Here is a 21,792-nt window from a genome sequence, read left to right as displayed (position 1 = left end):
TCACTCCACCTGGCATGAAGCTGGCTTGCCTGTCTCATTTCTTAGAGATGATTCAGTGTCTGTGGAGCAGAAATATCGCTGATTGTGATCGTGCATGTGCACTGTATCCTGACCTCTGCTGCTGCCTTGATTTTAACTTTGGGCTTAAAAGTGACCTCACCTCTCTCTGTAATTCCCTAAAACACACACACACACACACACACACACACACACGCACACACAGTAAGGTTTTTGAGCACTAACCTGGTGATATCATGTCCATCTTTTCAATTAGCCGTTCATGTGTCATGCTGAAGATAAACAGCACTTGTTGCCTTTGTTTAGAATCTGCTTTCAGCTGCTTTGTTTGCAGTTGACTGAGATGTTGAACCCTGAGAAATTCGTGCATTGAAGGTTTGCAGGAATTCAGAAGGACTCACGTTATTTTTGTTTTAGGGCATTAGGTTACATACTTGGGCTATGACTTTATGTTCTGAATGTATTGTTGGATTTGTAAAGTGTCTTTGGATGTCTTGAAAGGCGGTTATAAATAAAATGTTATTATGTTATTATGTAGCACAACAATGCTTCATACTTTTGTGTTGTGACACATTTTACCTCTACCGAAAAATGGCAGCTCCTGTGATTTGGATATTGCACTTGGCCATATTGTGATTTGAATAATATTTTGATTGTTCAGACAGAATAAAAGATAATTCTCACAGCTAGTTGTCACTGTCAGAATTAGACAGTGTTCCCTCCTACACGTCTTAAGGATAGGATTGTCAGTATTATATATGCTGTCACCTCATCCACACAGCTTTGATTTGCACTTGTCAGGGTGGAAGATTTGTATTTTACTGCATAATAGGCTGGAAAGTTTGAAATGAAATGAGTTTGTGTCTGAACTATGTGATCTACTGTATGTGTTAGCAGCAGTCCGCTGTTTCTTTGACGGAACTGAGAAATTCAGCCGCCTCTTGCCACATGGTGTGCGTGGTGCTGTGGGAGCAGGAAGTTGTGATGATACTATGCTAAGCCGTCTGTAGACTAGGACACTCATGTTTAGCCTGTTATTCTTCAGTCTTCTGTAGTATCCAGGTGATTCAAAGGAGGTGGAGCACAGCTCACATTGTCTGTTAAGATCCCTACTATTTAAACGTTTTAATAGTTTGTCCATTGCTAGTTTATTTATGATGTTTGTGTGAAAAGAGCTTTTTTCATACACACACAAAAAATATTGTCGTTAGAAGATGAAATCTTCATGATATTAATTATCACACAAAAAATATTGCTTGCATGTTTATTTACAAGCCTGTCAACACTGTTAAGGTAATGTTCTGTTTGTGTTTAAACTTTTTAGCTGCAGTCACAAAATATCTTGTTTATACAAACACTATGTCTGTCTATAGACAAATACAACGCATTGCCATGTTTCGTTGTGCGGCTGATTTTCTGTCATTTCTATTGATTATTTATCAACTGATGTTAATGTGATATGAATGAGGTTTTCTTACTTATCGACAGTATTGGAGCCTCCTCTGTGCAGGGCTCAGATTTCCTCTGTTGTATAAGTGAAACTGTTCCATATTCAGGACCGTGCACCTGTTTTTTCAAGCAGTCTGGCTGACAATGTTTGACACCACTCAACCTGCTTGGACTGCCGCATCCCACTGTCAGGAGTCAGCCTGAAACTTGACCTAGTTCAGTCCACAGTGTTTGCATTATGGTGTTGACATTTAAACACATGGTAAACCAATAAGAACTGCTGTAATTGCTCAAGTATGCGTGGTTAAAGGATTGACGTGCAAACTGAAAGAAGGAAAAACAGTTTTCAGTCAGCGCTGATGGTAATGACAGTGAGAGTGAGTGCAGGGTAATTGATAAAAGGCTTGTTAACTGTGTGGTGTCCGCAGACAGGTGAATGAACATCGTAGCTCTGTCTATCTGACTTCTCAGAGGAAACACCCTCTGACATGAAACACACTCCTTAATTGGTCCTGGAGCATAAAAGAAGCTCCGTCTTTATTAGGGGTCTATCATGTCCTACTGTCCTCACGCGCTGGCGTTTTCTGTGGGTCACTGCGTTTCACTGAACACATTTAGCAAATCTCCTCGACCAGGATTACTGCTTCCTAGGGATTTAGGATTTCTGCCCGCTCAACACATGTTGCACAGTTACTGCTGGTGTGTTGTGCTTCCTTGTCTTTTATGCTATTCCATCCATGCAGTCGCAGTTTCTCTCACAAGGAGCCAGACATTTTCAGCGCTACTGACGAATGCTAGCTGAGGGGAAAAATTAAGAAATGATGGCACAGCATGAAGACAAACGGTAGTTTTGGAAACACACTGCTGCATCTTTTTGGTTTTTGAGATGGAAGAATATTGAAGAGATGGCAGAGCAATGACCAGGTTTGCTGGGGTAATAACATCACAAGATTATTGACCAACTGTTGATATCATTTGGAGACAGAAGAGTTTTTTCTGTGGCATTATCTCTTTGGATTCTGCTCTGAAACTACCAGGAAGTGACACTGTTAGTCTGGGAGTTTTTATAGAGGTGGAGTAGCAGAGGATTTAGAACATTTATTCAGTAAGTACTGTAGTTAAATGTCAATTTTGCGTACCTCATTTACTCTCCAATGAAATTTTTGTGGGAGCATCCTTTTGACTTTTAGGCAGGAACTTGATATTTAAGTTATTCTAAATGAGTGCATCCATGAAGAACAGCTTTTTCCCCATGGGCCCGGTGTCCTCAGCCCTGATGTGTGCCACTGCTGCGGCCCCTACTGCCGACAAGCCCGGACCTCCAGCTAAAGGGGCTTTCTCCTCAGAGGAGGAGAAGGACAAACAGAAGAGCCAGCAGCAGGCCTCTCTGTCCTGCGTGGTGGAGGAGTTTTTCTGGATAGGCAGCAGCATCGTGGCTTTCTCTAAGTGGCGTCTCGGCTACATGGGTAAGATGCACTGAAGAGAGTTGCGCTCACACAAGCACTGCAGCACTGAGCTTTTTTTCTGTGGTCAGTGCAGGAAATTGGTCGGCTATGGAGGCTCCAGGCTCCAGGCTCAGGCAGCGATGATGTAATGTAGCTTTTTAGAGCTCTGTCCCTCAGGTTGTGGAATGTCGATATATATTGGGCAGCAGGGATCTCCCCTGTCTACTTCTCCAGACACATCTTAAAATTTGAGACGGCATTTCGTTGATGGGAATTTCAGATTACAGAATTTAATTGTTGTCAACTCTACCATCTTTACCTCAGTTCATGCTGTCCAGAGCAAATTCACATCTTCAACTATCTCTATAATGTTCTTTGTGTTTAGTGTGAACACACAGCCTGAAGATGATACAGTAAGTTTTTAGTAAGACCATAACTCATAGTGGGCATTGCAGGTCACAAGGCGACTGGCGACTTCAACACTTTTATAAAAACATTTTTTAAACTTAATTATGCAGAAGATGCTCCACTGAGCGCTCAGTCTGCACCTTCTCGAGCTGTCGGAGATTCATTGATTTCCTGTTGAGGGCAGGGAGGATGTTATTCATTCTCTCATCCCACAATTATCAAAGAAGCTCCCTGTGTTTAACCTTCAGTCTTCATCAGGTTTGCTGTTTCTACGTCAGCAAAATGACCATCTGCACTGTGGAATCACCTGCGTGTTTGTGTGTGTGTGTGTGTGTGTGTGTGTGTGTGTGTGTGTGTGTGTGTGTGTGTGTGTGTGTGTGTGTGTGTGTGTGTGTGTGTGTGTGTGTGTGTGTGTGTGTGTGTGTGTGTGTGTGTGTGTGTCTGTGTGTGTGACTACAACATATGGCCACCAGACAATCCCTCTGTACTTAACCTGGTGCCCTAACAGAGGAAAGTAGCTAACTCCACCTACTTGGCCCATATGGTGACTGTGGTGGCGGGGCAGCAGCCACCCAGGTCGCCCTGCCACGTCACTGAGGTGACACCCGCTCGTCCCTCCTGACCTGAGCGTTGGCTGTGTTTTGGTGGAAGATGGCTACCTCGCCTGTCACTGGTCGTCTGCTTCCAGCTTTAACCCCATTAACAAAACTGTGGCTTCCAGCAGGGCTGTTAATGCCTGTTAAATACTGGAGTGTTGATGCACACAGTAACAACATACACTACAATGTCCTCCCAGGAAGAGGCCTGAAATACTACTACTATTACTACTACTCCTACTAATAATAATAATAATAATGATGGTAAGAATATTTTTCAATACAAGTAACAAAGTGCTTCACATGAGACAAATTAAAGTAAAATGTGAATCAAATTAAAAAGACATCACACAATATAAGCAATAAAAATGTGTCTTAAGAAGTGAAATAAAATGGGGGAGTAACTCCAAGAGTCTGCTCTCCTCTAGCAAGTTGTTTCAAAGTTTAGGGGCCCTGTCTCCTTTGGTTTTTCCACCAAGACCTTGGAATGGTCAGCAATGCACTGCCAGAGGATCTCAGACTGTGTCTTGGCTCGTAAGGGGATAAAAGCTCAGAAATCTCACATGCTTCTAGCATGTGTAATTAAAATGTAATTAAAACAATTGTAAAATCAATTCTAAAATATACAGGCAGCCAGTGTAGAGATGCTAAGAACAGGGTGATGTCAACACATTTTCTGGACTCAGGAGCCGAGCTGCTGCATTCTGAACTAACTTTAGAGGCTGGATTGGTTTCTGACTGAGACTGAGGTATATTGGGAGTTACAGTAGTCCACATATGTGGCTGAAATATAAGAATCTGGTTCAAAACACAATGTGGTTCTTTTTAGCTGGGGGATCAAGTGCGGTGGCCTCATATTTTGTGTGATTTAATAGTAGGAAGTTGTCTGACATCCAGTATTTTATTTCAGACAGTTGTGGAGGGTTGTTATGTTGGACTGGTCACCATGACCGATTGGTACACAGAGTTGTGTGTGATCGGCATGACAGTGAAAATGGACATTATATTTGTAGATGATGTCGCTGAGAGGAAGCATGTAAATGAAAAATAGAATCAGACCCAAGATTGAACCTTGGGGGACCCCATAGAGTGAGTTAGCAGCCATGGACACGGAGAAACACTTATTAGATAGAGAGGACCTGAACACGTTTAATGCCACATCACTGATTCCTGCCCACTTCTCCAGTCTGTCGATGAGTGTTTTATGATGTACTGTGTTGAAAGCAGCGCTGAGGTCTAAAAGAAATAATGTACTGGTGCTGGATATAATTAGAGCTACATTCCTGATGAAACATATTTTGAATATGGCGAATATGGTTTGAATGTCTGATATGTATGCATTGATTCCAGTGGAGGTTATCTTGGAAATTCATCTATACCCAGGGTGCACAGCGCAAAAATGCAGCTCTGCTAATTTCTGATGATTATCCATCTAGATGATCTCGTATAATATATGTGTTCACACACACACACAGAGAGAGAGCGAGAGAGAGAGAGAGAGAGAGAAGGGCAAGGAGGGGCTGAGTGAACCACACATCCTGACAATGAAATTGATTTTACCCATTTGAAACAGTGAAAGAATACAAAGTCAATATGTGCTGGTCAATGTTGATATTGTGTTGCACCGCCACAAATAAATGAGTGTATGGGAAACACTGAACTGATAACATTTCCACGAGCTGATGACAAGACCACGACACAAGAAACAAAAATTTATTTACAAATTCACAATGAGCTGTTTTAATGATTGAGTTTTAAAGTGCAAAATCATTAAGCAAATCAACTTATGAAGGAAGGAAACCAAAAACAAACGGAAAAAGGCTATTACAATAAGCTAGGAGGAAGGTTAGCATTGGAAATAGTCATAGACATAGACAGAGACAAAGACAGAGGATGAACTGCTGTAGAGTTTGACAGTAAAAAAAAGAAAAAACAAACATGCTGACTGTTTCTGAGAGAACAAAGAGAGAGGAGCAGCATACACATGTACAACACCTTGTAGAGATGGAGAGAGAGACAAAAGTGGAGCAGACACACAGAAAGGCAGCACACTCTCTACTAGTGGGGGTCTCGGCCTGTTGCCATGGATACAACACAGATTTAAAGTGTGTTGATGTGAAGAAGATGCATTTTGGAGGAATGCTGATGTTCACTGGATTCAAATAGCTGAAAACAAGCTCAGATCCTGTCTGCACGCTTGATTAATGAGCGCACACAAGACGCCTCATCAAGAGCGATGACGACGAACAACACGAACGCTCGTTTCAGTTGATAAACCGCCGCGTTCTCTCACCTGAAAATGCTCTTTGCACACATGCAGCCTCAGAACAAATCAACAGCACAGATGGCTAGTTTTTAATGAGGACATAGTGTAAATGTTATAAAATTACAATTCAAGTGCTTCATACACAAAATTCACCCAGCAATAATGTTTTCATTAGGTATGATTACCTGAAACTAAGAAACGTGTTTTCATTAGTTTAGAATGAGCAACTAATATCTACATAGAGAGTAAGAACAGGCCCACTGTTGACTGGTGTATGGAGATATTTTATATTTGATGCAGGAAACACCTCAAACTAATCCAAGCAGCTCAGCTGTTACACCATGTCGATACCATATTTGGTATCAAAATTTGTAGCATTTCATTTAATTTCAACTACCAAATTTCTGGTATCGTTTCGCCCCTAATATTTATTTACATGTGTATTTATTTTTATGTATATATATTTATATATGCGGAAGACACACAAGTCTAAATCTATGTTTTAATTGCTTTGTAGACACAGGAAGAGTGTCGCCTCAGCACCAACTGTGAACACAAGTCCCAATGCACTGGACTGTTGGTTAATTGATTACACCAGACTTCATTATCCAGGCTTCATCAGCCTTCCATAGGTTATGACTAACCTTTCCAGTTGAATCAAAGACATTTCCACCACTTTCTGCTAAATGGACTGTGCTTTATGTTCTGTATGTGGAGTTACTTTTATAACTATATTACATAAAGTTATTCTGAGTTGCTATTTCATTTTATGCAGTAACATTGAATATTTTATATGATATTTTTGTGCAGTCAGACTATCATGTAGCAGTAGTGATTTATTCAAATCCATGTTTGAGATATTTTTCAGTCTCTTGACTAATAATTAATTTTTTTAAATTGGTGGGTAGATTGCCATGTATTTTAGCAGTGGGCTGCACCTACAGCCTCCCCTGACAGGCTTTACTCCACCCTTTGGGTGCTACTTCTCCGTGAGTGCTTCTTAGTGAAGTACAGTGGGAAGATATTTCAAAGATTTAGTTGACTTCCCAAGGGGGATCCCACACAGCCAGCTACATCACAGGAGCAAACACTCTCCTTTTAGCCGACTGGCAGGGGAGTGTGAGCAGAATGTTGCCTCCTTCACTGCCTCTTCATCCGTGAGTTAATTGTGTTGAAGGCGGCAGCAAACCAGAGTGTGTTCCAATGTTGAAACTGTTCTCTTTGGTTGCAGTTTGATGAGATTTAACCTCTCACTGCACTGGTGAAGTCAAACGTGTGTGCAACGTGACTAAAAAGGGTCCACAGTTTTCTTCTAAACTTGACTCCACTTTGTCTAGACAATCAGATAATCCGTCAGTTTCCTTTTAATGTCAGTGTATTGAACGCATGCTGGGTTGACAGTGGGGCTCTCTGGCTCCACAGTGAGATGTGGATACAGGCAGCGATGGCAGCAAATGTAAATGTTGGCCAGGAGGCTGTGATGGCTGTTAGAGAGTGTGCAGCTTATCTTTGACAGGAGGAGGAGGAGGATGAGCCATTGAGATTGCTGTGAGAAGATAGTTTTCAGCCATTTGCCATCCTAATCTGAGAGCCTACAGAATCTGCACGCTCTCATTCCAACCGAACTTTGACAGCAGTGCATTTCATGGATTACTGCCCCCTCTCTGGCTGAATATAGAGTATAGATCCTTAGCTCTGTTACAGCCACTGGTATCGGACGCTGTAATCAGCTGGCAGCCACAGAAATAACTCTTCCCTTGAAATCAATAATGTTGCATTTATGTCATATGAAAGAGTCCAAGCTGTAAAATCATTAAGGATCAGTTGATTATGGATAGTATGCTCCTATATTCTCCCACAGTAAATTGAAAACCAAACACAGCAATGATAGCTGGTTTGCGAAATTGAAATGGCTCATGTACAAATGCACTGAATGATTATACAGTGAATATTCATTAGACAGTTATGAATGATTTTTGGATTTGCTGCATCAATATTGATATCAGGACATTACATCTAATCAGTGCTGGTTACAGGGCTGTGGTTCAATACTGTTGATGATGTCCATACCTGGGGATCAGGACCAATGCTCAACATGTTTTTCTGCAAAACATTATTTTTCCACTTAACACATGTTTTAAATGTTGATAGTTGAAGTGTTGATATCCATAAGAAGATATATTTGGGGTTTTAAGAACCAAAAACCATCTCAATGTAGTTTTACATCTCCTCTCTCTGGACGCTGTAGTAACAACAGGTCAGTGAGCCAATTAGAAGAGAGGCTCTGAGACTCTCTTTTGATTGGCTGACTGTTTTGTGAGTGATCGAAAAAAATGTAGCATTCAGGTAAACACTCAGAGGAACCAAATACAGCAAGGTTGGATGGTGGGTCCAGGTGGGCGGGGCTTAGGGTGTGGCTGAGAGTGATGACTACTTTGTTGTGATGTCACAACGTTACTGAAGTCCCGATAGCTTGTTTAAGGCTTCTGAGTGCTTTCTGAATGCACGCTGTGTGCATTTCTATGTGAGCTGAGCGCTTTGATGCTTTTACAGTATTAATATAGAACTTAAACCCGCTTTATAATCGAGACATGGTTGTGGCTCCTTGGTCATAACTCTGTCAGATGTAGTTAAATGTGCGCATGAAGGAACATTATCGTACATGTTTAAGCATGTTTGTTGTAAATGATAGCAGAGACTCTTCCACCTGCTTTACAAAAAAAAACTAAACCACCTAGTATGTTTATTTTTCACCAGACAACAGCACCAACTTGCCTTTTGGAATTTCGCTTCAGCTTGAGAAAAGACCAACACCTAACGAGAGTGTATTCAATCAGAGGTTTTCAAACCATGACACCAAACCATGAAAGGGACAGGTGCATGCAGGTACTCTGAAAACAACAGGGAGTTAGTTACTGTGATTAGGCAGCTGATTTGGCTGCTTATCACCACAGTCAGCAGTAGTGGCTGTGACACACAGACCGTGGAGGATATTACGGTACTTTAAAACTTTAAGCGCCCCTGATTGCTAAAAATCATACTCCATGTCTGAGTCATAACTATCAAATCTGAGTACACCCATGTTTTTGTTTCAGTGTGTCTCTCTCTGAGGATATGATCATTTCCAATAAATGTGCATAAATCCGCTGATGAATGTCTTCAATTTGTCTGAAATATTGAAGGGGTGGCCACAGTGTCAGACTTTGAAAACCCCTGTATGAGGCTAATTCAGTAGAAATGATTTTCTTCAGTGTGCATAGAACTAGTCCTGTAGCAACTGGTTCAGGATAAATTCACATACTGTCACACCTCTAGTCATTTGATGTTAAAATATAGAAGAATAATATGTCACATTTATAAAACATTTTTTTTTACAATAATAACAATAGTGTTTTAAAATCTACGCTCTCTCAAATTGATCTTTTTTCTAACAGTCACCTGAAATACAGATCCAAAAAAACATTATATCCTGAACACAGAAGATTTTTCCAGGTATCTGCAGAAAAAGTTAAGAATTGTAATGTTTGTCACAGTCACTCTGAGGATCTGTGAACTTCTTATCTTGGCAGATTATGTATTGTGATGATGTATTTTCTCCTGTCAGCCATTTGTTCTCTTTGTTTTTCTTTCCACAACACAGTGTGTGCAGCAGTTAGGATGATACATCAAGACCTAGTGACAACTTAGTATTTCAGGGCTCAGTGAAATGTTTATGTGTGAAGAGAGATAAGCTGTGTTTCGATTCAGGGGCCACATCCTTTGAAGGCCCCATTTGAAGGCTGATTGCGTCACAGCGGCATGACTAGGCTTTCCAGTTTCTAACGCTCCTTCAAATGCAGCCGACAAATGTGTCCTTCGTTTCCTGTGCAATGAAGGATCCAGGGACCTATTCCAAGAGTCATTGAGCGCCAGTGGTGAATCCAGATGAATCTCTCCGCAAACAAAACAGCAGCCAAGGAAAAATAAGGAATCCTCTGTAGACCAGACCGTCTCATTTCGGTTTTGTTTTCTTGGTCTCCCCGGTCTTAGGAGGCTGTGGCTTCGTAGATCGTGTCTATCGAAGGTTGTGGTCCCTGAATTGAGACACAGCTGTAGTGTAGAGACTTCTGTTGATCATGGAATATGCTCTCGATTTACCATGGACACTGATGTGTAGTATCTCTACATTTCATCATTTTCACAGTCGGAATTTTGCCTCAAAAATGTAAATAAGGAATTTAAAAGAATTTAAACATGAAAGTTCTCTGTTTTATGTCTGTCTTGTTTGAAGGATTATGTGTTCTCTGTTTTGGGTCCAGGTCAAAGCGTTCCCTAAAGCTGTTCCACCATCTGAAAAGAGGTTCTGATTAGCAAACTCTCCGCTCCGCTGTTGGTCTTAACTCTGTCTTTGAAGATGGAAACCTTGGTCAGAAACCTTGTTGTAGTCACAGAGCAGAATGTTTTAATATTCACATCCAGTTAATAACAATGTCCGCATACTCATCTCAGCATTTTGTACTGAGACCTTTTGGTCCTCTGGTTGTTGTCAACCATTTACACACTGACACAATGCTTGCCTTTACCAAGAGTTCAAAGAGCTGATGTTAAACAATACATGGATGCTACACAGGGAGCAAAGTGAAATGAACCAGTCTTGTGTTGGTGTGTATTATTAGCCTGAGATTACACTGGTGGTTGCGTGGTGGAGCTGTGCATTTTGCTGATATGGTCCTGAGCAGAAATTCAATAGCAGAGGTTAGGAGAACAGGACTGAACTACATTAACAATGCCCTGGGGGTGGGCTCTTTGCAGGGAGACCACAGCTACGTCCAATCAATGCTCACTTAGAGCAATCCATCACTGCTGGTTTGCATTGCTTACTCACACAGTAGACAATTTGGATGTGTGTTGCATTCAGGTCAAATAGGACAAAATGTGATCTGCAGTCTTTGAAGTATGAGCTGGTGTTTACTGTGAACTTTAGCAGACATGATTAAACTGGCATTCGATTGGTCAAAATTGAGAATCTTAATTTAGAAACACAATGAAATCAGGGCACATCAAGAATATTGGCAGTGCTGTAAATTCTCAAATTAAATTAAATCTATTTATGTCAAAGTCCCAGATTAAATCAAGCTCAAAACACCCTCCATCTTTTCCTATTTTATGGAGAAATTCAACATTATGTATATTTCCTCAGCAGTAATTCCATCAGTACAACAAGAGAATCATGAATCATGGCTCATCATTCTGCTGTCATTAATATTCACTATTATTTCCTGTCCATTCCACTTTGTCATTTTGTCTTGCTTTATTCTATTACCATCAATGAAACTCTACATTTAAGGCACCTTATTCAAGTTAAATTATTTCCTGGTAGGATTTTAATGTGAAAAATCTTGTTGTTGAGCTGATGGCATTAGTGCTGTGGAAATGGACATGAGGCTGTATTCGCCACATTACCACAGGAGGAAGTATTCTCATCAGTTTACCCTGCTTTAATAGTGACCATCCTTTACTTGTTCATGCTGCATTATTTAAAATGGCATCATTTGAGAAACAGCATTTGTCTAAAAATGTACTTTATTCTCCACCTTGAATTTTCCAAAATGCCTCAAATGCAGCATTACTCACACAGCAGGCATGTTGAATGTCATGTGTACCAGTGACTGCTAACCTTATTTAGAAATGTATGCGTGCTGAGTTGGCCTAATTTCCTGCATGTTGTGTGTGTTTGATAGGAAGTGACATGGAGCTGATAATTGATAGTATGTCCACACAGGGTGTGACTGCGTCCCAGGGGCATGTGGCAGTCCACATCAGCCAGACCAGGCCTGATAGCCACACCATTGGCTTCCTGCGGAGGAACTTTCCAATTTTTCCCCAAAATAATGCCAAGGTCACAAAGAGGCTTAACTGTATTTTTAGTGGGCATGTCTCAATGAAGTCCATCTTATTCTCTGGGTGTCTTTTATTCCTAGCAGTTGAAGGACTTCTGTTAAGTTTAGGCAACAATGTGAATTCTTACATCTAAAAACAGCTCCTGGTTTTATTGATTGATCTGGTCGTTGTTCTGTCATTTATCCATGTGCAGTAAAGATCTTGTTTAAGAGCTTTTCGTGGAGAAATTGCATCTTGCTGTCGTCTATCTTCCCTCACTTTCCTTCCTCCCATGAGACGTGCAAAACCCTGACAGGCATATCCAATGTGTTTGCTTTGCAATGCTGTGTGTTCATGTGAGTGTATAAGTAAATAACTGTGTGAAAATACACACACACACACACACACACACACACACATACACACACACACACACACACACTTTCACACTTTTGGGGATTTTATATAGACTTACATTAATTTCCGGGAGCCTTAAGCTACCAAGCTTAGCTTAACCCTAACCTTGACCTAATCTAAACCTTAGCCACTGACCCAAAACACAGCTTTTTCCCAATTGTGTACAGTTGGAAAAGCCTCAATTAACTGGTCTGTAGCCTGAAATCTGTCCCCAAAGGTAGCTTAAGACAGAAACACACACACACACACTTTCAGCTGTAGTGCACACTCCAGCAGTTTTCTTTTTGACAGCTATCCAATCTTTTTTTTTTTCTGTCTGTCTTGTTTTCTTGCCTTCAGTGGAGAAATGTATGAGCTCCATGCAGATGGGAACCCAGATGGTGAAGCTCCGTGGCGGCTCCAAGGGACTGGTGCGGTTCTTCTATCTGGATGAACACAAGTCCTGCATCCGCTGGAGGCCCTCGCGCAAGAATGAAAAGGCCAAGAGTAAGTGTCCTCCCATCTCTCTCACAGTCTCAAGGGAACAACATTTCAGATCTGTGTTCAAAATTCAAACTTATGGAAAACCATTTGCGCCATATTTTATGTGACAGGCAAGGGCTCATTGAATGTTACCAGGCATCCCATAAGCCCATTATTTTCACTCTGAATTTTCAATGTCATCCTTCCAAGAGACTCAACCGAGTCCTCGTTGGCACTTCAGTTTGTCAGAAAGACAAGAGCCACAGCTGTTTTTGTTAACAGTTCCTGAGTGACTGTGCCAGCTATTATTAACCTGACAAGTGCAGTTCAAATTTGTGTTAATAACTAGTGTTATCAATTTTCAAACAATGGTTAAATCCAGAAAATAATTTAAAACTAATTAATCACTCCAGCTTTAGTTTAGACTCTCAGCTTCAATTAAAGGTGTTTACATCCACATTAGATGATATAAGCAGTAAAGCGTGTACACCATCTGTTCTGCTTCACAGCTTTAGCCATAATAAAGAAAATAAAGTTCAATGCATGAAGTTAAAACTTTATGAGTCTTGTGTACTTGTCCTACTGCCAAGAGCCTGTTAGATACACATATCAATCGTTTATTCACAAAGTAAAGCAAGAATCTTGGGGCATCATTTACAGTATCTTTTACTGTTAATTACTATATTTATAGGGTACATTTGGAAAGGAGGCTTTATTATGCCACCATTATTCTCCAGTGCCTGTCTCCCAGGTGGTCTGTGTATCAGATAATGTTTGGCAGGCTTTTAGTTCTGCTAGATTTAATTTTTACCCCCATACATTCCCTAAGGGCATGAAGTGTTTTTGTTATTTAGAACTGGACATTTATGTTCCGCACACAGTAACTGCAACAAGCAAACAAAACTGTGTCCTGCAGTGTTTTAGAATAAAAGAGGGCTATGGGACTTCTTAGCAGCAGCTCCCAGGATAGCTGGACGTCTCATGGGGGCTTAGGGGCTCAGTTTCCTGTTGCTCTTTCTCCTCTGTAGCCCTGGATTTAATAAGCTTCTTAAGTCGACTTAATTATTCATCAGCTTTAATCTGCCCAAACAGTGTCTTTTTCACACGTGCCACCAAATGAAAATGATATACATACACACACAGATCAGAATATCCATCTATCCATTCTGCCGCTTATTCGGAATCAGGTTGCAGTGGCAGCAGGTTAAGCAAGGTAGTCCAGACGTCCCTCTCCCCAGCAACGTTTTCCAGCTCCTCCTGGGGATCCTGGAGCGTTCCCAGACCAGATGAGATATAAAGTCTCTCTCGTGTGTTCTGGATCTACCCCGGGGGCTCCTGCCAGTTGGACGTGCCTGGGAAACCTCCTGTGAAAGGTGCCCATTAGGCATCCTGATCAGACCACCTTAACTAGCTCCTTTCAATGCAAAGGAGTAGTGGCTCCAATCCCCAGCTTCTTCCAGATGACTGAGCGATGGGGGTGAGCCCAGCCGCCTTACGGAGGAAACTCTTTTAGGATATTCATATTTACAATCTCATTCTCTTAGTCACTACCCAAAAGGTTGGTGAATATCTCGTCACAGATTTCCTTAATCTTTAACTTTTCTTAAGGAAACATTAGTGATTGGAAAACCAACCATAAAACACATTTTAAAAATGCAGTTTTGCCAGTAAAAGCAGTGATTTACCTTCTAAGCATTCAGTCCAGGTAAATGTGAGTTATGATCAGACTCTCTTTGTGTGGCAAAAAAATTCATGACATGAAATTAAAGCCCAGTGAGACAGTGACTCAATGAATGAATGATAAAATCCAGTAGTCTGTACAGCAATAACAGTTGACAACTGAATTATAGCTGATACACCTCAGTAGTGCTTGTGCAGTTTGTGGATACACACATAAACACTCAAAGACTGAGCTCTCCTCAATCGCCTTGCCTCGGGTACCAAGCCTGTCCGAAGTCATTTCTAAAATAACCAAGTAATGTGTGAAATCAGTGAGATGATACACCTCTGCTTCTAATAATCACGAGTTATAACACCAACAGCACGGCCTCAGCACAAGTCCAAGAGTTAAAACTAATCATCAGAATCAGACACTCTACTGAAAAGTGAAACAGATTTCTGAAGCAGCACTTAGCATATGGACTGAGAACATATGGGAAATTTACCAGATGAAACAAGTAACATATTCCTTGAGACTCCAAAAAGATGTTTTTATTTGAAGGCCATACTAATACAGTGAAGTGATCTGAATCACTCTTCATAATCTGAATTATATAAATGTATATCACTGCTTCCCCATTTCATCTCACCTCCTTGCACATATACATACACTCATGCCACTCACTTTTTTGTTTTTTTGTATTTACAATTTTTTTTTAATTATTTATAAAGAATGCAGATACAGCAGAGAATGAAAAAAGTCAGAAAACAGCAGGAAAAATTGTGAATATGATTGAATAAGTTATGTCAAAAAAAAATTAATAATAATAATAATTTGTAGCTAAGGAGCAAAACCCTTCGCTCACTGGCAGAGGAGATACTGTTGTATTATCTAGAAAATCTGAAAAGGAAAAATCAATCTTCCAAAGCCCCTGTAGTGGGAACTCGGCCAACAGGAGCACTAAGTTATGGTCCATGAGCAGGTTCAAAAAATGAACTACCACAAACTTTTCACACATGGCATCACATAGTGTACATCAGGTCTATCAACAGTGCTACATAAGTAAAGTTATTATTTTATTTGTACCTTGGAAGCTTGTATATCCACAGCACACATCATGCAAATCCATGTCGTGGCAGTCTGCTTATTAGACTGTGGTATTTCAAGTGTGCAAGAGGAAACTGTCACCTGTTGGGACACTTAAACAAGAAGAAAATCATCAACATGAATCATTCCCTGAGGACTGACCAAGAGACAACGTCAACCTCAAGCTCTTCTGCTAGCAGCTCATGAAATATTCCAGGCAGTATTTGTGGTTACTCTACTACTACCTGTCTACCAGATACCTGATGTGTAGTATTCTCCTGCATGATTTATAAAAGTGCTGCAATCAGGAAAAGCACATGTACCCATACATCTCCAGCTGCAGGGTTTGTGGAGAACACTGACAGCCACGTGGGAACACACACAACACGTCACCAGCATGTCCACTGTCATGTCAGATGCATCTTGGACATCCAGTAGTATATATATATATATATATATATATATATACACACACACAGTAATACACAGGTTCTTTTCCACACAGCCCCCGAGGAGGGTGTGTGTGCGGCATGTGGTCATAAGGGAAAATGGTTACATGTACATCACTGCATTATGAATGTGTATGTAAACAATGTTTCATCCATGTAGTATACTGTATGGCTGGAGGCCAGAAAGAGACGCAGGCAGAGGAGGGTGTGTGTGTGTGTTATGGATATCTCCTCTGGATATTGTCAAACACTAGGGAATTAACCTGCTCTGCAGAATTTCCAAACTAGCACATGAGCTGAACAAGTGGCAGAACTACTTACCATGTGCTTGCTGTCATGGGGAAAAATAATGAATGACTCAAGGCAGTGTCTTCCAGTAAAATGTCATTACCATCTCATAAATGTTGTCTCTTAATAAACAGAGCTCTCTGGGCACTGCTCGATGAGCATTTTTAATCGCCCGTATCATGAAGCCTGATATCCAACATAAGAATCTTCTCATTAAACTTTCCACAGTGATTAAGTCACTATTGTTTAAGAAATTCTCAAAATGATTAGAATACTGGTGCAGGAGGATAAGTTGGGTTTAATGGGGTTTTGACACTCCACAAGACTCGAAACCTGGAGGTCTAATCACTCCACTGGTTGAAGAATTATTGAGAGTTTACTTAAGTAAAACGAGCAATGCCACCAAAGGGGTTATTATTATATTATAAACTTCGATAACACACAAGTTTGGTTCAAAAACAAACCTACAGTTACCATTTATCGCTATAGGTGTCGCCAAAGATAACAAAACAGCGATCTTTGAGATTGACACTTTTAAGTAAATCCTATACTCCATCCCTGACTTGTTGACTTCCTGTTTGCTCCAACAGTTTCCATTGACTCTATCCGAGAGGTGTGTGAGGGGAAGCAGTCAGAAATCTTCCAGCGCTACGCGGAGGGCAGCTTCGACCCGAACTGCTGCTTCAGCCTGTACTACGGAGAGCACGTGGAGTCCCTGGACCTGGTGTCCGGCACTGGAGAGGAGGCGCGAACCTGGATCACAGGCCTCAAATATCTGATGGCCGGCATCAGTGATGAGGACAGCCTGGCCAAGAGACAGCGCACCCGCGACCAATATCCTTCACTTACACTGTTATACAGGCACCTTGTGTACTAATTGGACTGGTGATTTTAAGGTGCAACTGTATCCATTGCATAATATAGAAAAGCATCAACATTAGACAAGGTTCATATGAGAGTTTACCAGGCTGAGTTTATCTATGATACTGACACTTCTGTGAGTGCAAACTACCAAAAGCAGCAGCAATGAAAAGAATAAATGTCCAGAATTTTCATGCTGACTTTCCCTAACCCACTGTGTCATTACATGGCTGAAGCAGACCTTCGCTGAGGCTGATAAGAATGGTGATGGCAGCTTAAGCATCAGCGAGGTGCTGCAGCTCCTGCACAAACTCAACGTCAACCTGCCCCGACAGAAGGTCAAACAGATGTTTAAGGTACGGAAACAGCAAGGCCACATCAGGGGTGAACAGGACAGTCACTGTTTTTATTCCAGTGTCTTTGCTGCAGTTTAGTATTTTCTCATAATGGGAAATGGGGAAAAGTCCACTTTGCTCAGATGTTGATGAAGGACATCTAAAGATCTTATAGTTACACTGGCTGCATTCAATTGCGAATACTTTTCTCCAAATGCCTGTTAAGCTAATGATCGTGAGATGATGCCCAGCAATCGAGCTGGTAGCAAAAGGGAAGGCAAGGCCACAGTCGGACATCTTTAATCTGAATCATTTGTGCATAACTGAGAGAGAGCTTCGTTTCAAAGGTTTTGTAAACACTGTTCCTGCGGTGGGAAGTTTACATGAATTAATCAACTATATCTGACCACACGATCCAACGTCACACTGACTATATGAAAAAAACAGGCTTTCATTTCCAGCAGCACTGCGGAAGCAGCACAAGCTGTCCCAGTGCAAATGTATCACAAATAAAGAAACCATTAGAAGAGTGAATGATGAATGAAAGGATGTTTAGCTTTTCATCTTTAGTAGTTAGCGACAGCTAGATAGAAAAAATAAGGATACTGGCAGCTATGGGCAACATTTAAGGTGGAATGTTTTCTGTGTATTTCTTAAGGCTTTGTAATAACATGATTGTGGCTCATCCATTGTACACACATGAAAGACAGCAAGAGGTGAGCACAGGGAAGTCGAGCTGCCATGGGAACCAGGTACAAGTTCAAAATAGCCTTTTCTTTGGAGAAGAAATGTGTCTTTTCATTGGCAGCAAGGCTGGAAATAGATCAGTGGCGTGAAGTGGCGACCTGCCGCCGGTGTGGTGGTTGTACATAGAAGATAATACAGGCAGCTGTATTGACACTTGCCATTCAGTGGCGTTGTGTTTTGTACGGTGGCATTGATGGGTATGTATGAATGTAAAAGCCACAACACAAACAAAAGTTAAGCCACAAAATAAAATAAAATGCCCAATCCCCTATTGTTCCATGTTGCCGGGGGAATATTATTGCTGGCAGATAGGTGAACTAATTTTTTTTAAGTTATTTTTTGCAAGGACAGTGTAGAGACCTTTTACATTGTGTTGACCCGTCTGGGCCACTGTAGTTTTGGCCTTAAGGGTTTTGTTTTACCTGGGTGGTGCGCATGTGTAGTACGTCAGTGGTCTTTGTGAATATCAATAGGTAATAAATATCTATATGACTTAATGATGGCTAGTTGAATCTAGCTTTCTCTCTCTTCTCTTCCACCCTCTTGTGTCCGTCGGGTGTTTCCACGTGTCTCCACTGTATCTGTCATTGAAAATGAAACTCTGTTGGGGCACCCTGGAGCGTGTATCATGTGCTTGAGCTGAGTCCTTACCGCAGCGGCCCGGGCCATTTGCTTTGTGTCATTCCCTCTCTCTCTCTCCCTTGACTTCCCTGTTTATCTTTATCTTTAGATGTTCTAAAAAAAAAAACATCTTTGAAAAAACAAATAAATAAATGAAACTCTACAGCGTTGCAGCGGTGGTGATAACTGGTAATTGCTGGTAACAGATTTGCAGCGACACTGTGGTGTAAGAGAAACACTGATTATTGTAAAGCGAATGTCACCAATGGTTCCTTCAGATAAAACAGAGTGTTGGTGCATCAGTGTAATGTGCAGCATGGCCCTTGAACAGCTGATGTTTACTTGCAGCTGAGGAAGTTGGCTTCTGTTATTTGAACATGAAATTGAAATGTGTCTGTGGTTGAGGCAACATGTTGAAATCTAGTTCTTTTTTTCACCAAACGTTAAATCGTTATTACTAACCGAGCTGTTGGCCTGATTTGACTTGTGATTGGCTTCATGGAGAGTTATTATGATTTATTATATTGAATCATCTCTGGGGCAAGTTAATGTAATTTTATATGTATTGCATTCGTGTGATTATGTAATATGTCATCCTTGGTCAAATGGGAGCCACATGTCGTCAGCTCTGAAATAGTTCAGGTCAATTTTATTAATATATGTCTGGCTCTCTCATTTTCTCAGTTGGCAAACAACAAAACTGCATCACAGCCAACACGTGGTCAACCTTGCTGACCAAATCATTATTTCAGGGTCAATCAAAATAAATGAAGTTAATGATAGCTGCTGTGCTGTGTGATCGGCTGTATACTCAGCCTGTGGCGACTGGGCAGCAACAGACAGAGCCTGTTATTCTGCCGAGCGTTGCCTTTGTTCAGTTTACTCCTGCTCTGTGTGCTCACTGTCACTGTACTTTGTTGACTTCTTAACTTTACTGACACACAGCCCTCGACCTGCACATCATTTTGTAAAACCTCTGACTGTTTTTTTACACACTCCAGAGGCTCTTTTGGAAAAGCTCAGTTCTGGGGAGAGAAAGAGGGCTGAAATTGAAAGAAAAGATCTGTTTACCAATTAAACTGACTTTAATGTGAACGTACCCTGAAGCTGAAGGTCATAAATGTTTAAATTTAGTTACTTAGTTTGGTCAGTGGCATCTTTAGAGCAACAGCTACAAGTGGATTTAATCCACTTAACTAAGCATGGCACTGATTCAACAGTGAAGGCTGTCACCAACATACAGCTCCTAACATGAATAAGAAATGATCGATCATAAAAAACTGTACAGCTAATTACCAGTGCTGCACAGTGCAGGCCGGCTCATTAAGAGAGTAAATGGGCTTATCAGGTCACTCGAGACGACAGTATGTACTTACTAACTGGCAGATTGTGAATGAGCAGTAAAGACACTTTGACTGATTGCGATTGCTGCAGATGTGAGATAACACACGGCTCAGCCGCTGACTCTTCCACAGAAGAGGGATTAGCAGGCTGCCTGGTTAAAGTTTTAGCCTTCCTCCTACAGAGCAGCTAGCCGGCTTACTATCACTAAGTCCAGCAGCCTGTTGACAGTCACCCATATGTTGCTGCTGGGACACAGATGGCCTCTGGTGTAATGCACGGTAAATACACCAGGGACCGATCTGACTGAGTGCGTGTGTGTGTTTGTATGTTTGTGTGTGTGTGTGTGTGGGGTGGGGGGGACAAGCTCTTGGCTAGTTTCCTGGCTTAACCTACTTACAGTGAAGAGGAATAACCTGTGGACTTGACCTCTTTCCCAGTCTGAGGAAGTTGACTTATGAGCCTGTGCTGGTACGCTGTCTGCATAATAATCAGTGTAAATTACTGCCCTTGGTCTTGATCATGTCAAATTATAAATTTCTTTAATATTTGGTCCAATACATTCATGTCAATCAGGGAATACAAATAATAGTAACACAATGCAATTCAAAAGCACCACAAACTCCAGCGTCTGATATGACCATAAACAATCAACAGCAGTGCTATCTATTGCAGTGCTGTCGTATTAGACTGCATTAGATCTAGTTCGGTCGACATAGTAAACTAGCAACTCAAGTATGTATAGATGCATGATGTGTAATTACTGTGTAATGAATAAGCAACAGGCTTGTTTTTACCACTAATTTAGTTAGTTCTTTAACTAGTTTTAGTTTTCTAGTTTACCTGATTGCTCATCCTGCAATTCACTCTCATGTTTATTTTTCCTCTCTTCTCGGGACCTGACGGATGGCTTTGCTTCATCCTCCCGTCAAAGTTGTAAACATTGACACATGCTTTGACATGAGGGGGAGGTGGGGCCCCTACCTAACGTGCGTCACGAGCATATGGGAGCACTTGGCTCTGAAAGAGATATCATGCCAGTTCACTGACAAACAGGAAGCCAGTATTAAGATCTAAGAACTAGACTGATGTGATCCACGGTATTGGTTTTAGAGAGGACTCTAATAGCAGTGGTATAAATCAGCTTTAGCTGTCAGATTGACTTTGTAAATATACCTGTACAGACAGCATTACAATGGTTGAGCCAACTGAAGATACACAAGTTTTTCTAAGTTCTTTCGAGACGTAAGTCCATTGATATATTCTTAAGGTGACAGTCGGCTGATTTTGACTCATTTTGTAAGCTCTGATATGTTATTATCGATCAAAACAAACTAGTCATTTAAATAGGGCTCAACTCGATTTAGCACTGTGCCAGAAAGTAGTCTGTTGTGGTCCACCGTGTTGATACAGCACTAAGATCCAATGATACCAAGACTGAAACTTTCCCACTGTATTTAAATGGAAGTCATTCACGACTGTAA

At 41.1% G+C, this 21,792-nt stretch overlaps 1 protein-coding gene across 1 annotated transcript in view; it reads left to right on the top strand.

The window, feature by feature from the left end:
* plch2a (phospholipase C, eta 2a) overlaps positions 1-21,792 on the top strand; it is a 176,385-nt gene that overhangs the window by 114,132 nt on the left and 40,461 nt on the right. Inside the window, exons 3-5 of the mRNA XM_056385930.1 lie at positions 12,798-12,944; positions 16,994-17,239; positions 17,493-17,620. Of these exons, the coding sequence (XP_056241905.1) occupies positions 12,798-12,944; positions 16,994-17,239; positions 17,493-17,620 (521 nt within the window). The remainder of the gene's footprint in view (positions 1-12,797; positions 12,945-16,993; positions 17,240-17,492; positions 17,621-21,792) is intronic.

The sequence above is a fragment of the Seriola aureovittata genome, chromosome 9 (assembly GCF_021018895.1).
Source record: "Seriola aureovittata isolate HTS-2021-v1 ecotype China chromosome 9, ASM2101889v1, whole genome shotgun sequence".
Classification (NCBI taxonomy): Eukaryota; Metazoa; Chordata; class Actinopteri; order Carangiformes; family Carangidae; genus Seriola; species Seriola aureovittata.
This window is presented reverse-complemented; position numbering and strand designations above follow the sequence as displayed.